General features: G+C 39.3%; 1 protein-coding gene across 2 annotated transcripts; it reads left to right on the forward strand.

Annotated features, from left to right (window-relative positions):
- The first annotated feature begins 1,389 nt into the window (after nt 1-1,389).
- Nucleotides 1,390-25,884, forward strand: LOC137261706 (uncharacterized). 2 transcript variants are annotated; one of them, XM_067799486.1, is made up of 20 exons: nt 1,390-1,762; nt 9,333-9,538; nt 10,486-10,572; nt 10,871-11,024; nt 11,928-12,123; nt 13,269-13,362; nt 13,784-13,861; nt 14,062-14,210; nt 14,418-14,473; nt 15,000-15,111; nt 15,702-15,872; nt 16,015-16,150; nt 16,381-16,500; nt 17,311-17,362; nt 17,576-17,728; nt 17,890-18,129; nt 18,453-18,608; nt 20,936-21,352; nt 22,874-23,332; nt 23,827-25,884. In XM_067799486.1, the coding sequence occupies exons 1-20, from the start codon at nt 1,699-1,701 to the stop codon at nt 24,024-24,026; spliced, it is 3,300 nt and encodes a 1,099-aa protein (XP_067655587.1). In that variant the 5' UTR covers nt 1,390-1,698; the 3' UTR covers nt 24,027-25,884. The 2 variants fall into 2 exon arrangements, with proteins under 2 accessions (XP_067655587.1, XP_067655588.1); XM_067799487.1 differs by lacking the exon at nt 23,827-25,884 and adding an exon at nt 21,815-21,966 and having other exon boundaries at nt 22,874-22,945.
- The last annotated feature ends 1,400 nt before the right edge of the window (nt 25,885-27,284 follow it).

The raw sequence follows: 27,284 nt of genomic DNA on the forward strand, positions 1-27,284 counted from the left end.
GTGAAAATAGAACAACATACAACGTTCTATAATTCGTATACTTTAAGCTTAATTCCAAATATCCATCACTGATAACATTTTTAACTATTGATCATGCATTCAGTTTTATTAACACAGATACTCTCATTATTCATACATAAGAGTTGAATGAAATTTATATTCGAGAAAGCCTCGTGTTCATGTCACTTGTGTTTACTCCATGCTTCTTCGCATAAGATATGGTTAAATGAATAAATCTGCGTGTACCCACATTTTGCACTAGCTCTCTAAATGTCGTAAATTCATTACATAAGCATGTAAGATTTACGTTTTCCTTTTACAATAAATAAACTTGAACATGTTCATATCAACACCATCAACACAGAGCAAGTTACAGAAACGTGGGCCCTTATTCTCGAAACGTTCGTAGCCCTAAGAATTCTTAATTTTGATCGTATCTAATGTGTTAAGACTGGGCTTAAGAAGTTCGTAGGGCTACGGATGTTTCGAGAATAGCTAGCGTGCTGTTATAGAAAGTCATTGTTAATTTTCAGCGTATTTGATCATCAGGACAATTCTACATGGTTATAAGATGATTCCTAACATTAGCATTCGGTTGTCGCCTGTGATCGGGATCCGCTCGAAGTAAGAAAATACCTTCTTTCCTTCTTCAAATTGTATCATATTTGTCTCAACTTTGCGCTTAACGAATGCCCAAAACGTATAAACAATGTTTAGGTTTGCCACAAGTCACTCCCAGGAAAAGACTGCTCATGAGCCCTTGACCGTTTCAGTGTTCCATGGCAAAAATAAGCCATATTCAAGCTGTCTTCCAGTGATCCTTAAATAATCGATACTCAACCGGACTTCACTTGCTACTTATTTCACGAAACTGTCTGTAACGGTGATAAAATCCTCGTTAAATATTTAATTTAATTAATCATATTACTTATTCCCAAGGAAATCGATCTACCCAAAGGTACACAAAGGTCCTCACCTGTTCCCGCTTGTATCTGTTAATCGATCAATAACGTCCTAGGTGACGTCAGTCTCTGTTTGTTCAACAATACTTGATTATTAACGAAGATCAATAGAAGTATATACATACAGATTCACCCTTCAAATAGACCAGTGCTGCGAATGTCGATCCACCGATCAAAATCAACAAGCCGTAGGAGCTCTTTGTGCTCAAATGTGATCGGAAAATAGAAACAAACAGTACATAAAACATACTTCATGCTTATTATATGAATTTGATTGGGACACAACAAACTAGTGAGTGTGGCGTTTAGAACAGCGTCGAGTTTCAAAACTAACAAACGCTGCGCTGGAAAGCCACGCCGTGTTGTGACCGCTGATAGCAGTTGAGTCCGCCAGGTGATTCGCTGCGTCATCACGGGAGCGCTCAGTCACAGCGGACGTGTGAGTGTGACTGGGCCCTTCAGTCAAGAGCTTAGCGAGCGGAGGGAAACAGGACGGGGTATGTGAAGCGGGTAGAGCACTCGGGCATGACTGATATCATATCCCCCAATCACAAACAATCTCCGTATGAAGCTGTCGGTATGACGTGTTCGACTAATAATACATGGCCGGTATCACGAGCTAGTTTGGGATGTAAGCTGAGCGTATATAAATTAAGCTGAGGAGGACCACAGGCAGATCAAACTCGGAATTAGAGGGAAATACACTATTTAAGAAACGTTAACAAAGACTTTGACCATGCGGACTTTCGTGTGTTACATTGTCCTGTCAGTTTGTCTCCACTTAGTGTCCGGCAAGAAAGGTAAGAATTTTATGTACTTTCATAATTCTTGTCATGTATGAATGATATTTATGTTTATATTATATATAAATTATATTATGTATATGTTATATATGAACGATATTTATGTATATGGTGTGTATATGATATTAATGTATAAATGATAAATTAAAAACATAATTTCTGCATTATATATAAGGTATTAAGGATATTTTTCATTCCATTTTATGACTGTTTTAAGTTGTGTTGTATCGTTATCCGTTAAGGTGTTTGTGTTTGAACAGAATGTTGAACATGATCTGGTACAATGCCAGTCAGTGCTTCATAACCCAACCCATCTGCTATTATGTCATTGCTATGTCATACATAGTCTGAATCAGAATGAGATCAAACACCATGAAATATATATTTCCAATATATTTGATATTTTTTATATACAGCCCATCCCATTTCATCAATATAACGTGAGCTATGACATTCACATGGCACTAAACACCTGGTACCGTATTCTCCATAGTTTCGTAAACACTCTAAGTGATCAATAAGACATGAGACGCAGTATCGTAGCGACCATAACAACAAACGAATGCCAGTTGCTGTATAATTCCATGGAAAGAATTTGTTACAACGCGACATGGGTTGTAGTACCTTTGTCTTCAACACGTTACGTAACGCCGGCCTCAAAGATTCGCCCACTGCAGTTTCACACAGTCTCTTATAGCGGCTCGTGTTTTGTTCTTGCCAAGTACTACTGTTATCAACAGCCACGAACACGTAACCGCAACGCGTCAATAATGCGGTTCGTTATAACATGCTTCACTTGAAGCAGTTTCGTGTCGTTAAGTTCTAGTCTCTGTAATTACGCATGTGTACATTCATGTGTCATACGTTTAAGGCAAGCTACAGTGTTTCTAGTCACGTATAAACCATTATAAACACTGCAGAATAACCCCCACCACCAGTTACATATTATCTCGATCGATTACAGGGACAGTTTACATCACAATAAGCCTTGTTGAAATGAACTTGTTGTGGTTAACACATGTTATGATGATCATGACAAGAGATACCACATTATGAAATTGTGAGAGCAGGAAAAAAGATAATATCAGGAACTCCCGATCAGTTGACATTAGCACCCATCCCCATATCATGAAATAGTGAGAGCAGGAAAAAAGATAATATCACAAAGTCCCGATAAGCTAACATTAGCACCCACCGTGCTGAAGTAAACTCATTACCACAATGTTCTGACTGGCCTGCAACTCAGGCTTAAACATGTATTCGTGTTAAACGCTGTTCGTTACATCACGATTCGCAACAATCGCATTTACTAATCCTAACCATTTTCAATGTATTATCGAAGCGAAATCAGGGTAATGGCACCGGAATGGTCTGTCCCATTTTCGTAACACTTGATTATTTGTACGAACACTTGTCATTGACGTTTCTCCTGGAGCGGTAACCGAGGGCAGGTGTATGTACCTTATGCCTGTAGGTAACCGGGAACGAGGTCAAGCCTGTATTGAAGCAGTTCAAGTGGACAGCCTTGGGCGCACATTTAGGTTAAAATGACCATCACGAAAATGCTCATTATTGATTTTGTATTCGTCTTGATTTTGCTGAATGTATGACATTTATATCACCATACTGAATTTATATATACCACGGAAGTGTTATATTATAGGCAATGAGTGTTTAACATAACACATATAACAGTGTTTTGGAACAGTGTGGGGTATATCGAAGGCAGCCATATCAGTCTTAATTAACTGTGAACGGTGTGGACGGGAATTTTATTACATCCTAAATGTGTCCATGTGGAAAATAAAACACAGTGTCTTCGCCGTACCGAGCGAACGCTTTAACCACCAGACTACCACACCACCCCTCATTAGAAACAACCAATATGTATGATATTTTGCTCGACGTCGTATGTAACAATATATTCAGAATTGAATGCGTATTTACAGGAACATGAATGGCGAAAGACATGGGTCAGAATTTGAAACGTGAACAGATCAAAATGTGAACTCGTCTTTCGCTTGACGAGGAAGTAAACTGCCAGGACCCTTGACCTCTAGTCCTCATGTTTTTGTGACTGGCCACCTTTCATCTGAGTTCAGAGCATACTTACTTGTAAACCTAACCAGGAAACGCCGTGTCCACAAAATCAATTATACCTAGAAGGCAAAATACGACGTGTCAATATGTATCATAATCACAATGTATGATTACACGATGCCATTTAGAAAGTGGTCAAATGCAACATATGTCATATTTGGGATTTCACTTTCTTTTCACTCACTTAGTGGTGGAAGTCGCGGTGGCTGAGCGGGCTAGGCGGTTGACTTTGTGTGCTGGCGATTAGGTGCCTGACTCTGAGGGTGCGGGTTCGAATCCCGGATGGGACTCAACCGAAAAAAGTACTAGAATTTGTACTTTACTAAGAAAGTGAAATCCCAAATATGACATATGTTGAATCACAATGTACTTGTAAGGATGCGGCAACGGACAGACTGATGTGTCAGGACAACCTTGTAATATGTATTGCAAATTAGGAAGGAATTAATATGATAAGCACCGCGGCATTGTTGTACATGTTTTAAAAAAAACTTTAACCGGAATTCACATCACCAGTGTAAAATACATGCCTTGTATCTGCTGATTTTACATTGAGGTGATTTTTGAACATTCTTTGGACCCGAACGATGTTGACAATGTATATGAATAGGAAAGGCTCCACAAGTGATACTTTAAATTACGAGGTGTAGTTAAAGTGCCAAACGTTTTAATAAAAAATTCTACAATGAAATGTATCTTAAACAACATTAGGACGTGTGACATGTGATTGTTCATTAAAGACATAATAAATTCATAATTTATGATCATCAACTGCTTAAAAGGAAACAGGTCTGTCATTTACATGAAGATTTCTTCACAGTCATATAAACATACAATGCAGGCAGACAGACGTGTCTCATACATGTTCATATAAAACGTTATTAACACTTGGCATGGCCAGTATTACATGTACTTCTAAATGAAGGACGTTTAGCCACACCTGTTATGTATCTCCCACGTCGGTCGTAAGTCTGAAGCGCATGCAGGCGTGAATAGATAAAGATTATACCTTAGGGGAACGGAAAGTAATGTAGCTAGAGAAAATATTATATAATTTCGTCAGTGTTACAAGGTGTTATTGAGAACCTGTTGTGATGGTGTTCAAAAATGATATTGCTGTAGTTTGTTGTAGCCAGCGCACCAGGTGTCAAAAGGAAAAATATCATTTTATCATTCTCTTTTTACTACCCAATTCACTTTGTGTATATTATGCGTACAGAGAGACAGGTGTATTCTCTATCATACAGCTGGGAAGAATACCATATTATCATGGATTGAGTTGTCAAAGGGGAGTACGATAAATAAGTCTCTTGCATGTTATGTAATACACATGACTAACAATTCCTTGTTCATTACAGTACTTGTTTACACGTTGGTGCAGTGAATAGTCCACGTGAGGCTGATTTTTTATATCCTCCAACTCCAATGCAACATGTACTAACGCTTAACAAACCTTTATGATAAGTATAAACACCCCGTGAATGAACCATTTATCATATATCGTATGACGTCAGACTGTAGAACTACGTCATTTAAAAAGTACCAAGTAGATATCACGTAGTTGAAATCAATGTTCATATAAGGAAATAACGACACCTACGTAAACAATCCTTTGTTGTAGGCAGCAGACTAATTACAAACATTATCGTCCCTCATTCGTCATGGCCGAGTAGACCACAACAGTAGAAAGGTTGAATGTTTGTTAGTCATACTGTGTTGCACTGGCATTCATGCTGATCTACATACAGCTTCACACTGCTCGCTTATTATAGAAACGAAAGAAGGTATGATTGTGAAGGAATCACGCTGTTATGCTTCACCAGACAACCAGTGCATGATTCATTCAACCCGAGTGGTACTTTATATTAGCCTCTGACAGTGTAGTCACAAACAAGTTGGCTTGTTTGATCGTTTAAAAATCACTGGGAGATGATTTACAAGAAACATACACTCAAACAGCTCTGAGTGAGTTGAGTTTTACACCGTTTTAGCAATATTTCAGCACACTCACAGCGCGGGACAACTAAAATGGGCTTCATTCATTGTATCAAAAACAACTGAATAATAGCGATTATAGTTTTCATGATGGCTGTTATCCAAGAACATCTGTTAGGAACTAAGACGTTAGTGCTCCGATGTGAAAAACAATCAAATATGTTTGTATCATTTCAGTGAAATACAACCACTGATCTGAGTTAGATGTTACGCTGTAAGTGAATTTGAACTATTGTAACACAGTATTTCAGCATGTACTCGCAAATGAACACAAATTTTGTTATTGCTCATGACGTTAAGTCATTTTATCTTTTTTTTTCATTTTGAACCTGAAATTTCAATATTCAAATTATGAAATAAGACCCGGTATCAAAACAGAAACGGGAAATCTCATTTGCACTTTTGTAGTTGTCGATGTAGGTGTACATGTAGATGTAGATGGGGAATGACGTCAGTGTCAATAGCCAAACATTTATAGAATGGTACACCTACACGCATGAACGACGTGACATTTTTGTCTAAAATGTTCTATCCCGTTTGAAGTACATTACATTATTAAAGTCTTTGTTTGCTTTGACAACATGTGCGAAACATCTATGCATTACCGCTCGTAATTCCGCTGGAGATTTTCCTGAAAGTGAGCCAAATGTAAATTTACAATTATGCATTTGTATAGGCCACCCATGTGAAGTAATGTGTTATACACCTGCTTACCCTGGACGTGGAGGACATAAAAACCATCATAAAACATATGCTGGATCCCTCTCACCTTCAGCCCTTAACAGCGCGAACATGGCACATTACATTGTCTTGTTTGTGATGATGGACACGTGTCTGGCGCTCTGTTTAATAGTTCCATAAATCAGTTTTGTTGCTGGAAGACATCAGCATCCGTCATCATCATCAGATGACTAAAGCCCTTAAACATTTCCGACTGGAAAAATGCGTTTGTCTCCTATCCCGAAGAGCTGCTGATGTAAGGTGCGATTTGTGAAGGTGTTATTTTGAAGAAGCAGCTCCTGAAAACCTTCAAGCTCTCTTATCGTTACGATAGTCGTAAGTGCCATACATTTACATTACCTTACTAATGTCTTAGCGCTAAGAGAGCTTCTAAAATCTAGGCCCTGCTCTCTGTCATACGTCGTGTAAACCTAACCGAGGGGATGAAGTTATGTCACAACGTTGTATTCACATTTTTATGTTCCTAAGATTTAATACCATGTTAGGTGCGCCTGTCTACTGCTTCATATTGCAATACAAATATCTAAAACATCTTGGCATTTGACTCCTGATAGACATACATTATATTGCTAATTCCAAATGGTAATATGACATCGAACTCTTTAACTCCAGATAGTGATCTGTCTCGATAAAGCCATCCCGAGACGGTTACTAGAGAAAAGAGTGAGATGGGGTATCATGCTTGACATACTGTAGGTGTATACATGTTAAGGATGGCTTGAACATAGCAAAGCCCCTTCACAGACTCTAAGTAGTTTGTACTGGTAGAAGATTCTTCTCCACTGTCAGGGGAGATCACACATCCAAACTATTACAGTCATCTGGATCTCTGAATGAATAACCTTTACCCTGAACGAACTGTAAGCCGTTTCACTTTACTTGTGTGCACAAAACGTTCCCTGCAGTATTTCTGCCACCAACCTGGAAAAGCACGAACGTGTGAAAACGTTACACACGATCGCGGTCAGGCGATGGTCAGTCGGACACATAGCCCCCTTTAACTGTTCACCGACCGACCCAAGCGATTTAATGTGCAAACAACATCTTGCAGGTACAGTCTAGGCTCGTGGTTGCTCTGAGGCTGGTATGGAGTTGTTTTATTTACCATAGGTGGAGTTGTAGGTTGGATTGGACAATTAAAACTGATCCAAGTGATGCTGGAGACCAGCTTAACAAGCGGGTGTTTTCTAACGTTATAATGAGCAAAACAGACTGGATTTTGACGAAACGTTACGAGCTGTGACGATCTACTTTATATATCTATCAAGATAATTTGTCTATTGCAAATATGTTTGCTGCGGAATAATGCATCATTTGAACCTGTAATAAAACTCACTATTACAGCTAATTTTACATGTGGGAAAAACGTTTGCTTATAACTTCTTGCCAAATTAAGAAATTCAGCTTCAGCTTGTTAAAAGAAATCAATATTTTACAATGATATCAAATATTTTACTTTTATTACCGTTGTCATATTTGGAAGAATATTTTTCAATGCCTTTGTTCATCTTGTATTGCCTCAAGGTAGTATAAATAGGAATAGAAACAAGGCTCCTTTCATTTTGCATATAACGGGATTCCTCTCATATTATTCAAAGAAATACAGTTAGGATTCTTCTTGTGTTGACGTTTGAACGCAGCCTTGTATGTGGTAATTGTACCTGAGCTACCTGTATTAATCATGCAGGTGAAAATAGCGCTGACTCCTCAGACAGACCATTGTCACCTTTTATTGAAAAGTCATTCTTCTACCTCAAAATGTACGGAATTATTGACAATAAATTCCCCCACTTCTACAACAAATATTTTGAATACCAGTTTATGTCAACCTTGCGTCTAGTAGTCGATTACATATATCCACATGATGGCATAAAAGCCTCATAACGTGAAAATAGCTATCTTCACTGCGCAGCCTAGATGTACTGAGAATTGGGAATGTCATTTTATGAAACCCGTCTCCGAAACACCTAAACAAGTGTAATCCAGCGCTAAAATATCGTTAATATACGGTGGTACATGTATCATAAACGGACGAGCAACAGTTTTGTGACTTTCACTTCATATTGTAATCGCTGAGCGTCGGTTATTCAACGTCTAAAGCAAACAGAATGACACAGCAGGAATGTCTGTTTGATTTAAATGTGTTTTGGTACAATCTTTGAGCGTGTTTAAATGTCTAACAGCTTTCAGCAACCATCTTATCATCGTATAATATCAGACCTTGCTTCCTATGCATAATTGTTGTGTTTAGTAAAGTAAATATGTACACATCACGATTTCACTTTACATGTATGCGTCGTTGTTGACTTAATCCAGAACCTTCATAATACGCAGACGCGAACTCGTTCTGATAAGACGTTTATGTACGCGTAAGTGTAACCCAGCCTGTGTCACTTGTACTTGCTCACGTTTTTCAGGTTAATGTTTGATGGCTTAAGATGGAATTGGATGGGGCTGTGAAATTCAGTCTTGTCTACACTCCCTGAGATATAACATATATTATCGATTATCGTTAGATACGGAAGTCATTTGTTTAACGATATAATAATTTATATTAAGCCTGATCGATTCGTAAGTGCATGCCATTTTCATACCACCACTGCTATAACACACCAACAGTGGAAACAGTAAAACAGACAGTAGATCTTGTCTCACAACTTAAACACATATGGGCGACATTTCAATACATCGCTTGTAAATACCTGAAACATCTTTAATGTCAACCTTTCAGCCTACGTACAGCTGACAGATTCAACCCTGACCGACAGCAGCGAGTGCCAGCTACCCACAACATTACATATCACAGTAAAGGCTGATGGCCGCTCCTTACCGCTGACACTAACCAAGAACATTGATGTTGATGTAAATGCACCGATATACACATCCAGTTTCTTTCGAGATAATGAGGTGGAGAAGGAAAACCTTTTCGACATTTCGGTGAGTTGGAAATAGCGATCTTGCCAGAGCAACTGAAAACATGTTTTCAGAACGAATGGGTCCTCGGGTAGTCAACGCATTCTTGCCACGTGAATGAATGACTATTGTATTGTTTGCAAATGGATTACCTGCCAGAGTAACACACATAATCACCAAGTCTGTGGTCTAGCCAGTCGGACACCGTGACTTCCACAAGTAATCTAGATTACAAAGCAGAGTACCACTCAGACAAGCGTACATTGGCACGGCTCCCGTGACCAAGACCTAACAGTGTGCAATTTGAACATATCTCCTGGAAAGTGATATATAATGCCTTTGCACAGCGAACGTTACCGAAACATAAGAGTACTGCAAGCAGTCTAAATGTATACAATGTGATGATCAATATTCAGATGATGATCAATAGCTATCTTTATTCATCAAGTATCAGGACTGTTTTTCAGATGCACTCAGTCACATCAAACAGTCGATATATGATTGTGCTGTATAGGGTAGTGATATTGTCCTATTTTCTGCATTGATTAATGAGACACAAGAGTGAGCAAGATATGAGCTGACATGCAGTTACCTGCTGAGATGTTGACATCATATAAACGATGACTGTACCAACTGGAATGTGTTCAGCCTATATTTGCCTAATCCAACAAAGTATATAAACACACCTCCAGAAAACAAGATAATATATACGGCACAACAAAATATCATTTCCGTACGAGTTTTAATGACTGCTGTGCTGGCCAAATTGCCATTGATTTCCCTGTACGTGTATAGAACTTACACAGTTAGTCTAGAAATTACGTCAGTGTTCCAAAATGAGCAGTTTGAATTATCATTCTCCATGAAAAACATTTGTTCTAAGGCAGAACAATTAAATCTTGTTGAAAACGATACACAATTTTATACCTATTACATTCAATGCTGTAAAGTTATATTCGTTCCTTTTCCAGGATAGCGCAGAATACCAAGACGAGGCGCAATATTCCGCCATGACGGTTGAGTGTCAGAAGCTGGATAAACGAGTTCAAATATCAGTGGTAGGTACTGACAAGATTCACCCTCAAACATAAACTCAACAAAATCATTTCCTTTTCACATTTTGCAAGAAAACCTTGGCCAGAGGATATATATTTTCATTTAGATACCTTTAGTGAAATTATAGAGAGAAAAAGGCAATGACTTTGTATTGTTTATTGGTCATTTGATCTAACATAACATTCCTATGTTCCATGTTATGTGAGGTACATACGCAGTTCAGTAACTACATTTGATACAGTGATGACAAAGTATTTCCATATAAATGATTCACAGTGAATATCATTTATGCTGTTTCAGCGTGGCATGATCACACTGAACGGAAAACAGTATACTATCGAGAGACGAAATCGTCAGCGCCGAGATACAGATTCAACGAATGATCCAGGAGAATACGAAATAATTGAAGATGTTGCGCCAGTCACAGCAAATGATTACAGAGAGGCACCCCCAGGTATGAACACAGTATTGTTAACACAGTGTCGTTATTACTATCATTGTGGTGTTGATTTAGATCTTTGTGTTATGGTTAATTTTTTATGCATGAATCTGTCTCAAAACAGCTTCTAAACATAACGTGGGAAAATAAAGAACGTTAAGCCTACGTGGCCATCACATGGCCCCTGGGGATTTCACGTAGCAGTTAATGAGTTTCTTCTGGGGTGTAAGTATGACTTGCGGGAACGCAGGAGCCACAAATAGGAAGTTGATTTCGAGAACGTGGAATGTCACCTTTCGCAAGCACTTGTTACGTAATGTAGCTAAAGGAAACACTCTCGAGAACATGGCTTCTCCTTGTATTGAAAACACACACATGTTACGGGAATATTTGACACTCAGGTTAGACTCCCCTTACCCTCCATTCGCTGCTCGTTTAAAATATGTACAACTTAATATACCTTGTGAACAGACATGTCTTCATGCATGATTTCATAATCATCCATCGATGGATAAATATATGTGTTAAAACACGAATCGCGGCTTGTTATGAGGCAATTTGGTACTCGTACATACTATTCAATAATAGACCCATTATTATGCACACGTATGAAACACAGTCCTCAAACATAAGTTTGTCGTATGTGGATAAATACCTGTATTAATAGTGTAGATATGCAAATCTGTATTCAATATGACCCTTATATTGTCCAGAGGACATATCTGGCCGTCCTACTTGTCCGAAGGAACGGGATCTGGTGATGGACAATGTCAAACAAACTAGGTGAACTTTACTACACGATAAGTAGAAACCATGATGCCACTATACCTACCACATTCCGTTGTGCATACACACATCACATGCTTTGTTTATGAGACACATACTTCAAGTTAACGATAATTTTATTCACATTTCCAGCGGTCGAGGTTCCAGCCCGTACCATCAAAGAAAGTCATCAACTGCTTCCGCTGAAGGATGCCACCTTAACAAGACATAAACGCCATTCTTCTCAAAATGTGCCGCTGAAAGGTGCCAAACCCGACAGGCAGAAACGTCAAGTCTCACAGTACTATATTGATGTACTTGCTGTCGTAGACTTCGGCGTTTATAAAAGGTGGGTGTAGCAGTCGTAGAGGGATAAAGGAACGCCGGTGGGTATGTAGTAGGTAACACCTGCTGATCTAGTCCAGGTTGGTTTACCTGAGTCAATTTGTTGACTTTCTGTCTGAAGTGACTGATCTTTGGTAGTTGTGATTTTGCTAATAAATCCATTACATCATCACTATATGTCAGTGTTTAACCTTGACGATCCGAGTAAGAACTGATATTCAGTAACCATTTGTCGTAAGAGGCGACAAACAAGATGGGATGGTCAGACTGACTTGCTTGACACGTCATCGTACCCCAATCGCCTGGATCGATGCTCATGCTGTTGGTCACAGGATTGTCTGGAATAGCCTCAGTTACTTAGAGACCGTCTCTGCATGCGGCGTAAGACTCACTTACTCATTAGCATTTAAGAGTTAAGTTAGTTACATGTGCCATATATTTACTCATTTATGTTTGTTGGTATAGATAGCATTATCACACAACATTTTGTACATGGGAACTACGTTAAAGTAAAGGCAACCTCTGTTAGGGTGTGTCTTTTTCAACAATAGGTTCTATTGCGTGAGAAATATCGTTACCACATTGACAAAAACGTTGGTTAATTGACAAACGTGAAACGTGTCAATAGTTACGTTAACGTAAACAGAACATGTGTCAAGTTCTCTCACAAACAAACACATCACAGAGCGGCAATTAGCCTAGTATTTAAACTCCACACTTGGCTACAAACAATCCCACAACCGACATTGTCGCTATTTCTAGAATCACGGATGGAAACACGCTGAAAGCAAATATAATTTTAAAGTCTTCGAACATACTGAAGTCTGGCCATGGAGAATGAGCTTTGATCGCTAGCCCAGCATTATGGACTTTATAAAATTTAGTGTTTTTGTAATTTGTATGACAATAAGCCTTTGGATATCAAACAAAAACGGACCATGTAGTATTTCAAAGCTATCTGAAAAATACAGTAGATCATTCTACACATTTTATGTGCCACAACCACCATCCAGTAAATAAATACTTCATTTGAGGAAAGTTTTAAATTCTGTTGTCACATTTATTGCTAATCATTGCAAGGTACATCCGGATAAGGGACCTGAACTTTATGAAAACAAACAAAAAGAATGTTTGCATGTTTTTTCCCAGATGGTATGACGTCAGCACCCAGCCAACTGCAGCTCAGAAGAAGACTGAAACGTTGCAAAACATACGGCGTTACTATGCATACGTCATGAACGGGGTAAGGGCGACGTCCATGGTGTTAGTAACCTGGAGGCGAGAAAATCAGACAGGGTGTCGTCATTTCCACGCTTCTAAACTATTCGCCTGTAGGGATTTTCAAGCAGGGCTAAACATTATGCACTTGAGCACTCCTCTGACTAATGAGCTATCAACTGTTTGCTCATTAACTCAGAAAATCGTTGAATAAGCAAAACGAACAATGTGGGTTAAGCTAGGATAAAGTATGTCTGCAATAAGCTAGGATAAAGTATGTCTGTAAGCTAGGCTGTCAGCAGAATAGAATAAAGTATGTCTTTACACTGGTATCCTTTCGTGGATCTATAGTAATTTCAATGAATTTCGAACTTGTAAATTATATTTTTACATTGGTTTCACTGTTTGAAAATTGGTGAAAAGTTTCTTGTTTTCGTTTGTTGTAGGTCAATCTGAGGTTCAAGTCAATAACTAGCCTTAACTCACGGATTAATGTGCGGCTTGTGGGCTACTATGTGGCCGAGGTATGTAATAAACCTATTTTTATCCTTTAACGACCAGATTCTTTTAGTACCCATAACACTGTTAACACACTATGCATGAATCGTAAAAATATCTCGCTCGAAGAGTAAAGGGATTCGTCGTTATATTTGAATATATTATCACTATGTCACAGGTATTCAATAAGTGCTAAGTGTAATACAATCAAATCGATTTTATTCAGAGCGAGGCTTCATCGCCATTTACGGAATTATTCCGGATATCCGGTAGCTCTGGCTTTGAAGTTGATGCAGACAAAGTACTTGTATATCTCCGTGACTGGGTCCCCAGGACGTCACTTCCGGCAAACGATCACGTAATGTTGTTCTCTGGGTAAGATTTAGATTTTGATTTTACAGCTGATAGCATTTCCATCCGTTAAATTCAATTTTTTTAACCTTAACCTGCTACAGGAATGCAAAGGTGCAACTTTCAGACTTAACAAGGTATCTTTGTCAACAGTCTCAGAGGTGGATGATGCATGTATAAAAAAACGTTCTGACACCCCTCTGCAAGTGTCTTCAATATCTGTCCTTTCAGGTACGATCTCTACTCTGTCAATCCCGCCACCAACACCAAATCCACTGCCACTTCAGGTAAACCACTGTCTATCTAGAGTGCCATTTATTCACTGCTCGGTCTAACGGCGTCATGATATTTGCCCTTTAATTTGTTGCTGGATGTGAAGAATGAGTGGGTGAGTTTAGTTTTACGCTGCACTCAGCAATTTTCCAGCTATATGGCAGCGGCCTGTAAATAATCGAGTCTGGACCAGACAATCCAGTGATCAACCGCATGACTGGGAACTGATGATTGGTGTCAACCAGGTCAGCAAGCTTGACAACCCAATCCTGTTAGTCGCCTTTTATGGCAAGCATAGGTTGCTGAAGACCTATTCTACTCCGGATCTTCACGGGTCCTGCTGGATGTGAAGAGATCATATACCGAAAAGTACCTGGATCTGACCAAACCGACGCAATAATTTCAATTATAGATATAAAATTTAAATGTAAATTGGTATGTTTCGCCTTCACTATTGAACGCTTATATTAATACGCTTTCACCTGTGTTCGAGTGATACATTTATTGTTGTTCTATTTTATTTTATTTAATGTATTACAGGTCTCGCTTACATCTCGACCATGTGCAGAAGCGACGGGAGAAGTATTTCTTTGGTAGAAGATATCGGAGGGTTTCAGTGTATTGATACCGCTGCCCATGAACTGGGACACGGGTAAGTCTGTACTAGCAGTATAGTGTGGTTCTGGTGTCGTATTGACGTCATAAATTTATCGTTAGGTTTTGAAACCTCTCCGGTTTCCTAGACGATATAGTGAGATATGTTTTCCCAAAGTCAGCAATGACAACAATATTTACAACATACAAAAAGGGATTTCCGACATCAGGTATGATATTTGTTAGGGGCGACTACTGACGGGGAAACAACAACATCGTCTGTCTGTTGCAACATACGCTAGTCTGTTGCGACAAACTGTTGCAATACTATTGCAACCGTGTTGTTTTTCTCCTGGATTGTCTCATTCGAAGTCATTTCCCAAAATTCAACGTATAGTTTATGGGAAATAAAAACACGTTGCAGTGTCTTTTAATAACTGACAAGAAACCCTGATCATATAAGGGGTTCATAAACCTTTTGTTATTTCCAACGTCAAACTCCCAGTATCACGATGCCCTTGCAGCCATATTTGTTTAAGAGATAACTGGCTGATAGCAAAGTGAATGGATCTGGTAATTCCTGTGCATTCATCAAGGCAAATTAATTATGAAACTATCGATGGTAAATGTGTCATGTCCAATTTTCAGACTTGGGGCTAAACACGATGGGGATGGAAACAACTGCAAGGCCACAGACCGGTTTATTATGTCAGGAGGCTCATACAAGGCAACCGAACAAAATGAACGGAACCCGTGGTTCTTCTCGTCATGCTCAGTTGATTACTTCCGGAATCTATTAGCATCTCTTTCAAGGACAATGTAAGTGACTCACATTTATTACAGGCTTTGTTCTAGGATCATTAGAAGTTGATAGACAGATGATTCTCGTGACGAAATGTTCATTCAGGCTTCTAGAAAGCTACACTGGGCTTAATTACCTTCAAGCATGTCACTGTTTCAGAGATGGTATTCAGTGTGTTCAAGGTGCCCTACCTGCAGCAAATGTTCCGGATACAAGCTCAGTCCTTCCTGGGCAGCTGTACAACCCTGATCAGCAATGTCAGATGATCCATGGAGGCAGTTCAAGATTGTGCTTGGTAATAATAATAACAACAAAGATACTGACAATAAATGATACTGGTATAATTCAAAAACGCCGGGGTACACTTCGATACATTAAATCTGCGAAGCCCACAACTGATGAAGATGACAGTGGTGGTGGTGCATGTGGTGATGATGATCATGTAGAAGACATTATGATGCTGAGAGCACCCGCGAAAACTATTTCTGCCACAGTTTCCGTTATTAACTCCAGTGTCCTTTTCAGGGTCCCGAGTTCGGCAATTACAGCCGATTATGCTCCAATATGTTCTGTTTGGATCCGAGCACTGTGGGCACCTGCTTCCTACACGACGCTGCCCGGGGAACTACCTGTGGCGACAAGAAGGTGAGAACTACGTCTAACATCAATCCCTTAACTGTACCATTCACGCAAGGACCGGCCAATCAAGTGGGTCATCAAATACACACGCAGGAACACTCACATCGTCAAACGTTTGATGACATATTTCGATTAGCAGTTTTGTCCTTATTAGTGTAGGAGCTGAGGGTATCATTGTTACATCATTGTTACATCATTGTTACATCATTGTTACATACAAACATTAGAACAAACGGAAGTCAGTAATCACGTTTTCTTACTACTCACACTTAGCTAAGGATCACCCAAAATTGCAACTTTACTTAAACATAGATTTATATTTTGAAACTGTTCAATTGAAACTGAACAAATAATTGTATGATAACAGACCTATAGGAAAACAGCCACTTTAAGATTCCCGTATGAACTTGGTATATGAGTAACCGTGGAAATGGTTTTCATGGCACCAACCAACCATTTTGCAAATCATGGCGCGAGGCATTGACAAGTACACAACACCTGTCAATAGCAGGTATGGGATCCACAAGATGCACTGGATCCATGCTTGCAATAGGCTTATTTCAACCACACTTGACCCCACATCATATTTTTCTGTTGAAACAATGATTTCATCCTTAGCAAAGTGTGAATAGTATATATTTATATTTGACAACGAAAAATACCTATGTCCAAAAGTTATGCTGGCCTCAGCGATGTCATATATTTATCAAATTTAATGTATTGTACAATTTATGTGACACTTATAAAAGAGATATTGTGAAAGATCTGTAAAGTGAATTTAACATTAGTACTTATATACCTTTCTGTTTCTTACAGTGGTGCATAGACGGAATGTGCCAATACTCACCTGAAGCTCCCTCCGTGAACGGTAAGTCGAAATGTCCAACAACTTTTACATTCTAATGTTAAAATATATGTTCTGTGGATAACAAATATAGTTCTCTCTCTCTTCAACTCTCAAGAGTATCATACTATTTTTCATTGTTTTAACTATCAAGTGTATGATGTCTTTCATTGTTCCAAAATATAGCGTATGATGTCTTTCAGTGTTCCAAAATATATCTAAACTCGTGTTTTCCAGAAAATTGTGTATTTGGAGACCAAGGTGGGGTGGCGTTTGAAGGCCAGACCTGCGAGGACTTTACAGGGGGAGATAACTCTGCGTACTGTTACCAAGATGTTGTTAGACTTCGCTGTTGTGGTTCCTGCAACAGATATTACACAGGTGTACAAAGTAAGTTGATGACAGTAATGTATACATCGAACAAGTAATCCCTGAAATTGATGATATTGATATTCTAACGATCTTGACCATTACAAATGCATTCATTTAAAGATTCAGTTTGGAACGTTTGTCTTTAACGGAATCAAGTTCATATATCAACATCTCGACAGGCTGTCTCTACGGTAACAAGGTCCGCCGCTGCGAAGCCAGGTTTTGCGACTACATATACGATGACGGTACACGGTACTCGGACAACTGCTGCCAGACTTGCGGACAAGTTGTTCCCATCACCACCACTACAACGACGCGAGCACCTGTAACGACGACGACAACGACAACAACAACAACAAAAACAACAACAAAAACGACAAGAGCACCTGTCCCAACAACGACACCAAACACACAAGGAGGTATGTTAGAAGAATTGCGATATTGTGGTTAATGGAGAAATTAGGGATATTTTGGCACAGTTGATGATGATTTGTATACAGTTCCATGTTCCATGAATAACTCACCGCACCCCAAAAATCCATGTACGAAATAATTGACACCCCCTTCCCATCTTGTTATGGCATCAAAGACATCAAAGCTGCAGGCAACGAAATCTTCAGAATGTTTAATTAAATGATTATCATTGTCGTGGGCGCCAAGTGATTGCTTTATAAAAATCTAACTTTTGAACTTGCCGTAATATTAACATGTGCTATAAACGTTTTTTTCTCTATTGTCAAAGGTGACTGCACCAGTAACCTTGGTGATAGAAATGGTGTAACCTTTAACGGGATGTCTTGTGCGGACTACGTCAACTCAGATCCAGGTACCTGTTACAGCGAAACAACCAAAAACTATTGCTGCTACTCATGTAGACAGAAAGAAACGGGCATACAAGGTAAGGGAGATTACTCTCATTTGCTAACCTTTCCTTTGGAGGATGTGTCAACCATCTTGTTTACTGGTACAGTGATATGTTTGCCGCAAGATCTTTGAAGGCTGTTCGGGTGGTAGTACTTTTTGATCCTGGTGTGGGAATCTGGAAACATGATAAAGGGCAGTTTGTAGGCGAATGATTTAATGTATGGTGAAATGTTTGCATGTTTATGGACTCTGTGCTAACTCCCAGTACTGCATGGGTGTATATGTATCTTATAACAACAATACAATGACAACTAACTTCTATCCTTTCTATTCACCCCTTGCATTGTGTACTTTCTGTACTACCTTTATATTATAAATACCTTTAATTGTCTACTTTCTATAACAACTTTACCAATGCGGAATAATTTGCATTATGTACTTTCTTTACTAATTTCACATATGCGATATTATTTGAGTTATGTACTTTCTTTACTAATTTTGTTTTTTGTTTGATCGTCTTCGTTTGCCCAATTTCCTTACCGAGTTTCATTAAAAACAAAATAGAATACGGTACTTACGTAATTTTTCCTCAAATAATAGTCAACATCACCTAAAGATTAAGATCTCACGAAGGGATCATGTATCAAAAGTTTTACTGATCAGTATTACCCGTTTTGAACTTGAAAATCGAATTATTCCTAAGAATATTTTCAGTTGTGAGACAAAGGTCTGATGGACCGAAAACTCAACGTCATGTTATTTGAGGACATAATGATTATATAGTTGACTTGTACGGTGCGTGGTATTTGGGCTCGGAAACTCATGTATTTGGAAATATGGGCGTATGACACCTAACTCTTAATCCTTGACGTGTTAACATGACTGCTTTCATTTACATGCAACATTTCTGTTTTAAAAAATGTGCCTTATATACTCCAATGTTGTGTGCGTCATGACAACCACTGTGATTTGTGTGTAGTGCTATTCTAACAAGCCTCATTTAATAAATACGTCCTCACTCGAACTCTGTACTCTGTAATTAATCGTGAGCATGGCGCTCAGAAGGATTAACATCCAGGAGTTACCTCCCCTCTTCAACAGCCCGACTTGCAAATAAATAAGATCAACTTAGTGGAAGGATATCGACCATGGTACTTGAAATACCACTGAATGAAGACAGGGGAATGAAACAGAGAACTTTTGAGAGAAGCTATCAAGATACTCAGTTGGAATGGCCAGATTCTACTGTTTTGTCGACGACGCAAATGCAGCGGTTGATGCAATATACTGTGATCTCTACCAGAAGTACGAACAAGGAACCCATCAAGAGAAACTGAGACACCTCTTACCTTCTCTCAGTAACCTTCTCATGCTTGTCTCTCTTTGCCTTTCACGCCTCCACTTATACTGTCAGTGTCCAAGTTTAACGCCTAACTGTTGTGTCACTAAATACTAAATATAGCCTGTGTCAGTAACCATACTTTAGATTCACCATAGTTTCACGCCCCAAGAACAGCCATTCACGATTTTGCTTACGGCAGTACGTCTTCTATGAAATTCCTGTATGAGTATATTCGTATATACGTACAAGCATGCAGTCACTGGACTGAAGATTCCTACTGATAGTCATATACTAGCGTAGTTAGTCCTGTATGGGGCGGTTGGGTAGCCTAGTAGGCACGCCGAAGGCCCGAGTTCGATTCCCCATCGGGTGAAAATTTAAATGTCCAGTAACTGCACACATGCGGGTTTTTCATCTCGTATAAGGAGTACACGCCAAGATGATACTGAAACAGCATGCTCAGAAACTCACCCACTCTCAGGTTGGGGCTCACTCTTCGGTATTACAGCCGCATTAAGCTGCGATGTTGAAGATGCCTCCGAAGGTTCATCAGTAATTGGGTCGGTGTAGCCTAGTGGTTATGGCGTACGGTCGTCACATATGGGACTTGGGTACGATCTCCATATGGTTACAGTGTGTGAAGCCATATGGTTACAGTGTGTGAAGCCATATGGTTACAGTGCGTGAAGCCATATGGTTACAGTGTGTGAAGCCCATTTCTGGTGTCTCCCGTCATGAAATTGCTAAACCCATACTTATTCACTTATCCCATGAGCAACTGAGTGCGTGAAGCAGGTTATTTGTTTAGCCTGTCACAGTTTTGCTGAAATACCGCAGAATGGGTTTTACGATGCTTCAACCTTTCGTAGAGTTGCAGTAGTGACTTGGGTTAGGGCATCTGTCTTTCCATGAAACCTGTTTGATCTGGTTATCCGTTGATAACATTACATTACAAAGGAAGTAAGAATACTGGCATTGCATGTAAGGTATACCCCATCCATATGACGATATTTCTCCAGGATGCATGTATGGGGATTGGTTCACTGGCTGTGTAGCTGAAGCGTGTGACTATGTCTACTCGGACGGAACCCCGTACAGTCTTTACTGCTGCGACACCTGCAGAGGCAGACCAGCAACAACAACTACAACCTCCACAACTACAACTACCCCCACTACCACAAGTACTACTACCACAACTACTACAACAACGACAACCACTCCTAGTACTACTACAACAACCACTTCTACAACATCGACTACGACAACCACCACCCCTACCACCACAACATCTGTGCCAGACAGGTGTTCAGAGAGAATCTATGGCGTGAGCTGTCAGGCTTATATCGGCTTGTACGGCAAGGGACGTTGCTACAATAGTGACGTCTCTAAAGCTTGCTGCAGTTCATGTGGCGCTGTTTCCAACCCCTCAAAACCAGGTAAAGCAAAAATCAACTCCTTAACTAGCCATAGTTACACTCTAACAATCACCGTTTTTAATTTGCTATGTTCTGCTATATTATCAAAATCCCTCTCAAATCACTGTTTTAATTTGCTTTTCTCTGCTATATTATCAAAATCCCTCTCAATCAAGATCACGTTGAACACCGCTGTTCTAATTCCTCAACGCTCTGTTACAACACACCACTATCATCATAAAAGTGTTCAACCATCTCATCCTCTATCCTAGTGTTCTGTCTTTTAAGTTGATTTCCCATTTCTGATAATTCTGTAGCTTAGTAGCTAATTTCACAGAAACGTTATATAGTAAACCATCTCTATCCTTTTGTCGTGCAGTGCACTATAGTTAACCTTTTGAAGCACATCTAACATAAAGGTAGAACAATCACAAACTGCAGCATACCACCTAATCCCTAATGAACCTGGTCACCACTTTTCAGGACGAGGTTTCTTTTTCCGACGAAGGCCACTGAGTGGACGTAGTAGGCCTTCATTTCGTCCATCATCTTGGATGAGTTATCTCTCATCTTTAGGCTTTCTGCAATAGAAAGATATGAAATAACCGTGAAACGTATTGGAAAGTGACAAACAGGCAAGATGATAATGTTGATGACATTTGGGCTGATACTTTTGGAAAGACGAACCAGATACATAATTCGGTGAACATACTCTTATGATTCCGCCAAATCTGAGATGACAAATACATACATTTGTGACATGCACAGAAACTGTTTATTGGAACCTGCAATCGTACGTCTCAAGCATGTCAGGTTACAACCCAGCTTTGAAAGGCTTGGCCACTTTGAAGAAGTATCATTTAAACTTTGTCCACTGGATAGTTCAGACATTTATGCTGGTGGGTGTGCATTATCATTGCCTCTACACATCGTCTAGATTTGTCCGCACTATACCTATGTGGTGTATTGAAGAGGTAAAAGTCTGTGCACGTTCCCCAACGGGTATATTGTTTATAACGCCTTTGAATCCCATCTCACAGGCTAACTATCACTGATTTGATAACCATTTTAGGAGGAATCGTTAAGACGTTAAACACTGGCTACTAGACGGCTCGTGGGGATGAAACAGTTTGAGTATTGGCTGTATAACATTTCTTTACAAAAGTATCAGCACATGTTTGCCATTTGAACTATGAGGCTACATTTGTAACCTATAAATGTCTGTAACCGTATACATCTGCATACTTTCGGCGTCAGTCCATAGGCTTCTTTCCAAACTTAGTTTGCTTTTGCTAATTTGCACTATCCGTTTTTTTTCTTTAACGCAGTTCTATCACAAACGCAACACTAATGCACGCTTTTCACGATTTATGAATTGTACACGTAGATATCTCATGAATTTCATTATTAAATCGAATGTGATAAAGATAATTTAGCATTTTTATATTGCATTTCATGATAAGATAAATACCAGAAACTTGTAGTGCAATTGTTAGCAGTATAAACAACATCAGTTATTCATAACCCCGTTTCCAACTGTAGATTGCCTCTATGGAAACCGTCATGACAGCTGTTTTGCTGTGCTCTGTGATCACGTTTTTGATGACGGAACGCCGTACACATACTGGTGCTGTGACACATGTTCAAACGTAGTTGTTTCAACACTCGCTCCACCGACAACAAAAACAACAACAACAACATCTACTACAACTACGACACGTCCAACTACAACAACGAGAACAACAACCCAACGTTCTTCAACTACAACGACAATTGTCACTCCTGGTTCTACTACAAGTCGACGACCAACCTCAACCAAGACAACTTCAGCTCCTACCACAACCCCGACAACTACTCCAACTACTACTCCAGCTTGTGTGGACGCCAACGCAAACTGCTCACTTACTCTTAGAACGGAAGGACCAACGACTTGTTACATTCCAGACTTTGAAGTTTCATGCTGTCTTTCTTGCGTTAATGTTCGAATTGAAACGGATCAAGGTATATGTCTGTCATACGAATTTCGTTAGTGTTCATTATGGCAAAGATGATTTCAGTTGCATGTTTGAAAGCAGTCTTGTTTCACACACGTGGTATTTTATCAAGTATTTTGGTCTAATTTCCACAGTATTTAAATTGATATCGTTCACTTAACGGGCACCGTGTGCATAGGGCGTGTCAGACGTATGAATACACGATGTGCAGGTGCAGAGAAGTGAACTACTCATTTCAGAAATGAGGCAAAACTTCTGACGTAAATGTGTTTTCTGATAAGAACCACCTTGATTTTCATGAGATTATGCGCAATAAATGTAAAAAGGCCCATGTTCATCTGAGCACAGTAAGTGATGAGCCAAATTATTGTTATGATCACACAGAAATGACACAAAGGAGCAAATACATTGCGTCACCTCTCTTGGGCGTATTTGTTTCATGGAAGGAATGTGCATTGTCGTGAGAATTAGTTTCTAATAAAATGTCGTTATATATTACAGCATGCAGGTATGGCGACAAGAGCCCATCTATCTGCAGCGGTCTGACAGCACCTTTGGAGACTTCCTGCAAGGGACTGGAAGAGACCTGTTGCAACACCTGTAAATCTGTTATATCAGGTTCAGATCGCAGGACGGGATGGTCAGCAATGTCCGCAATATTGTCTGGACTTGGTGTCGCGCTCATATCGTTGTTTTTGTGAAAGTACTGGCTAGTTCAACCTATTTGTGGACAATCTCTTTACCAAGAAAGTTGCTGGTCAAAACACAATTCGGAGAGCATGAAATTGAAGAAGAATGAGGTTGTGAGAAGTCGTCCGAGAGGATGAACAAGTGCTTTAAAACACTTCAACATTGTGTTGTAATGACGCACATATCATCAGTCTTCCTTCCAGGGCAAAAGCAAAGTATTGTGAGACAGTTTGTTAAGGTGTCTGCCTGCAGAGAGTAAAAATCGTTACAATCGTTAACTGTGCAGTTATCGTCAGGCGATTCCAATTTCACCGTTGTAGCTGTGTACTGAATAACACCGTTATCGGCACAGATTAGACTGTAGTCTCATGTTTGAGAATCTACTCAATGATGCTCAGCATAATAGGTGATGATGATGATGATAATGATGATGATGATGATGACGACAACGATGATGAAGATGGTGTCGCTAAATCTTTGTATTTCTGCAGGCGCTCGTGTCACAGACTCAATCTAATCGATAATGCTCAACTATGCTGCAATATTCGTTTATGATCCTCAGCGTGCTTGTCAAGTTGTGAGCTTGTGATAAAGCACGTTATGTTGTGCAACCACCTGTGTGTCGTTGCGACGATGACACATATCTATATATATATACAGGTCAATCAGGTCGTCGTCGGTTGTAGGACCAATGATAGAAGTAGTTTCTCAATACTAACCAATGCACGTTAACAGACACGCTGTTTTCCCCAAACAACGAACTCAACCAAGCCATTTTCTGTGATCGGATATATGAACCCTTTGGGTGATATCTTTGATGTCTTGATGATTGTATGCAATTTGCTTATATCTCAATCTTTTGTATGAAATATGATTGTTCACGCTTTCTATACAATCAAACCAATTAGACGTTACTTCTTTTCACATCGTATTCATGGAGGAGGAAACAGTTCCAAATGAAACATGTTGGTCTGATTGATTTTGGTCTCAGAGAACCTTCATTGCCTTTATTAGCATACTGCTTCCAACAGTGAATATTTCTGTGATATTATCTTTTATGCATGAACAAACGTTTTTGGCGAACATTTGAGTTTGTTTGTGGATGTTATCAGAAGGGCAAATGAAGGAGGGTAATGTCTGAACGGAACAACGCTTTTATATACATTAACCGATGAAATTTGTACATTCCATGATTTCGGTTTGGGTACTTTTAGTTTATGCCTAAGCTACATATTTGTATCAACTTGATATTTTTGAATTTGCTTTTGTTACATTGACGTTGCTTTATTTTGATTTGTTTTTTATATTTCTATAAATATTTCAGTCTTTTATTCCCATACATTTTGAAGATGAATTTATATCAAAACTGAAAATCAGTTTCAACAGGAAACGTGTATGTGAATTCAAGATATCAGTTGTGTGATCGCTATGACAACCACGTGCTCTGCCGGACAGAGCGAATGAAAGCAGTCTAAATGTTGTTAATGCGTGTATGACCATTGAAATATAACCTCAACAAGTCAGTGCAATCAGGGTGAACTGTGCTTTAGTATAACATAGCCAGTATAAATTATTAACAATTCATGCTAAACGCGGCATATGATTCAGTGCTGCCCTGTCCATCTTATTGAAAGTCTTGATTCCTCTTACAAATCAGGGAATAGTTATTTCAGTGTCTTTCGCACAGTCCTTTTTGATCCACCCTGTTAAATCGTTAGTCAACATATTAATCTAATGTCAAAATATTTCATTTTATTTTTGACAAATGTTTTTTAATATATAACTAGAGCTGGTCTCTAAACTGTATATAATGTTTTCTATATTATTGTGATGTATATTTTGTACATATAAATAAAACTATTTTGAAATGACTTTATATGTTTTGTTGAATGAAGGAGATATTTTCATTTAAGAAAGCCACATGAACCATCTGTTGGCAAGAAAGCTCTTCCAAGAACAGTCGTGTAACGATGTATACGACAGCATGAACATACGTTTAATATGTTACACTATGAAGTAGTGATCATATAAGGTATTCACGAAAACGGTATAGCCTCACCAGAGGTTCCCGACATAAACACATGCAAAGGCTAGGTAACGGCAAGATGCCAAACGGTTATCGTAGATGGTTAATGGTAACATTAGACCCATATTGGTGCAGTGCAGATCTTCCTGCTGTCTCTTCCTTATACATACAGTTTTGCCCCGCTACGATACAGTGTGCTGTACATTCTCGTTTCTACCTTACACCAAGCCTGGGTCCAAAATGCTCGTTAGTCTAAGATCTTGTAACTTTTCTACGACATCGTAGGCTTATGAGAGCTTCATGAAATCCCAGTAATTCCTCAAAAGGAATCGAGCAGAGCAATATCGTCCATTCAGTACTTATCGCCAACATCGGTATTATATTCACATAATTACTTGTGTCGATCTGTGCGCTGCATTGCGTGTCATGTTGATATATTTAACATGAGAAATGTTAGATACAATTCAGGTTGAATTAGATATTATTCGACAGTTTTGGGAGCTTCCGACCTGCCCCATGGCTGTGTAAAAGGGTACCCGGTAGAAACGTGATCAACAGTTTTTGGCGGTAAGGAACCAGAGAATGCATATGAACATTGGCCTGGAGTGAGAATAATGTGGGCAGTCTTGCATGAGTATAGAGCTATTCCAAGAGTTTTCACGAGGAGTAATTTATACTTGTACGGATTTTTCACCGCAATCCCAAGTCGCCACAATTCAGTACAAGCGTCAAACCTGCCTGTTCATCAAGGCTGATGGTGCAGTATACGTTTCTACGATTAATGTTCTTAGTGTTTATCGTACCTGTGCTTGTCTGTACCCGTGATTCGTCATCGTGGCATATCGTTCAAGACCCATGCTTGTATCTCCCCCGGCTCCCCTTCCATGTCAAGCTGACATCACAATGTCATATGATTGTAAACGAAACCCGGACATACTGTCCCTTTAACTCAATGTTTAGCGGTTTTATGAGTAGTCTCCCTTTGACCGCAAGTGCGTACACAAGTCTGGTATCAATATCGAAATCGTCAGTGAAAAATATTACTGCGTCTTTACAAGATGGTACTGTAGGGTGTAATCCAAACCGACGTAGTTGACGCTATCCAATATGGATTTCATCTGCTCTTCAAGACACCACAGTACGAAATAGTTTCACTTGTTTATCCTCCATAACAGAATGAGCGAGTGGAGATCTAAGCCGCTGGCTTCAACATTCCAGCATTAGCCAGGTGGGTGAGTAACGG

This window comes from Haliotis asinina, chromosome 14 (assembly GCF_037392515.1).
Source record: "Haliotis asinina isolate JCU_RB_2024 chromosome 14, JCU_Hal_asi_v2, whole genome shotgun sequence".
Taxonomy (NCBI): domain Eukaryota; kingdom Metazoa; phylum Mollusca; class Gastropoda; order Lepetellida; family Haliotidae; genus Haliotis; species Haliotis asinina.

Coding starts and splice junctions, on each gene's coding strand:
- LOC137261706 (XM_067799486.1), top strand. CDS start 1,699: ATGCGGACTTTCGTGTGTTACATTGTCCTGTCAGTTTGTCTCCACTTA. Junction 15,873..16,014: donor GCATCTCTTTCAAGGACAAT/GTAAGTGACTCA, acceptor TCACTGTTTCAG/AGATGGTATTCAGTGTGTTC. Junction 17,363..17,575: donor TGAAGCTCCCTCCGTGAACG/GTAAGTCGAAAT, acceptor CGTGTTTTCCAG/AAAATTGTGTATTTGGAGAC.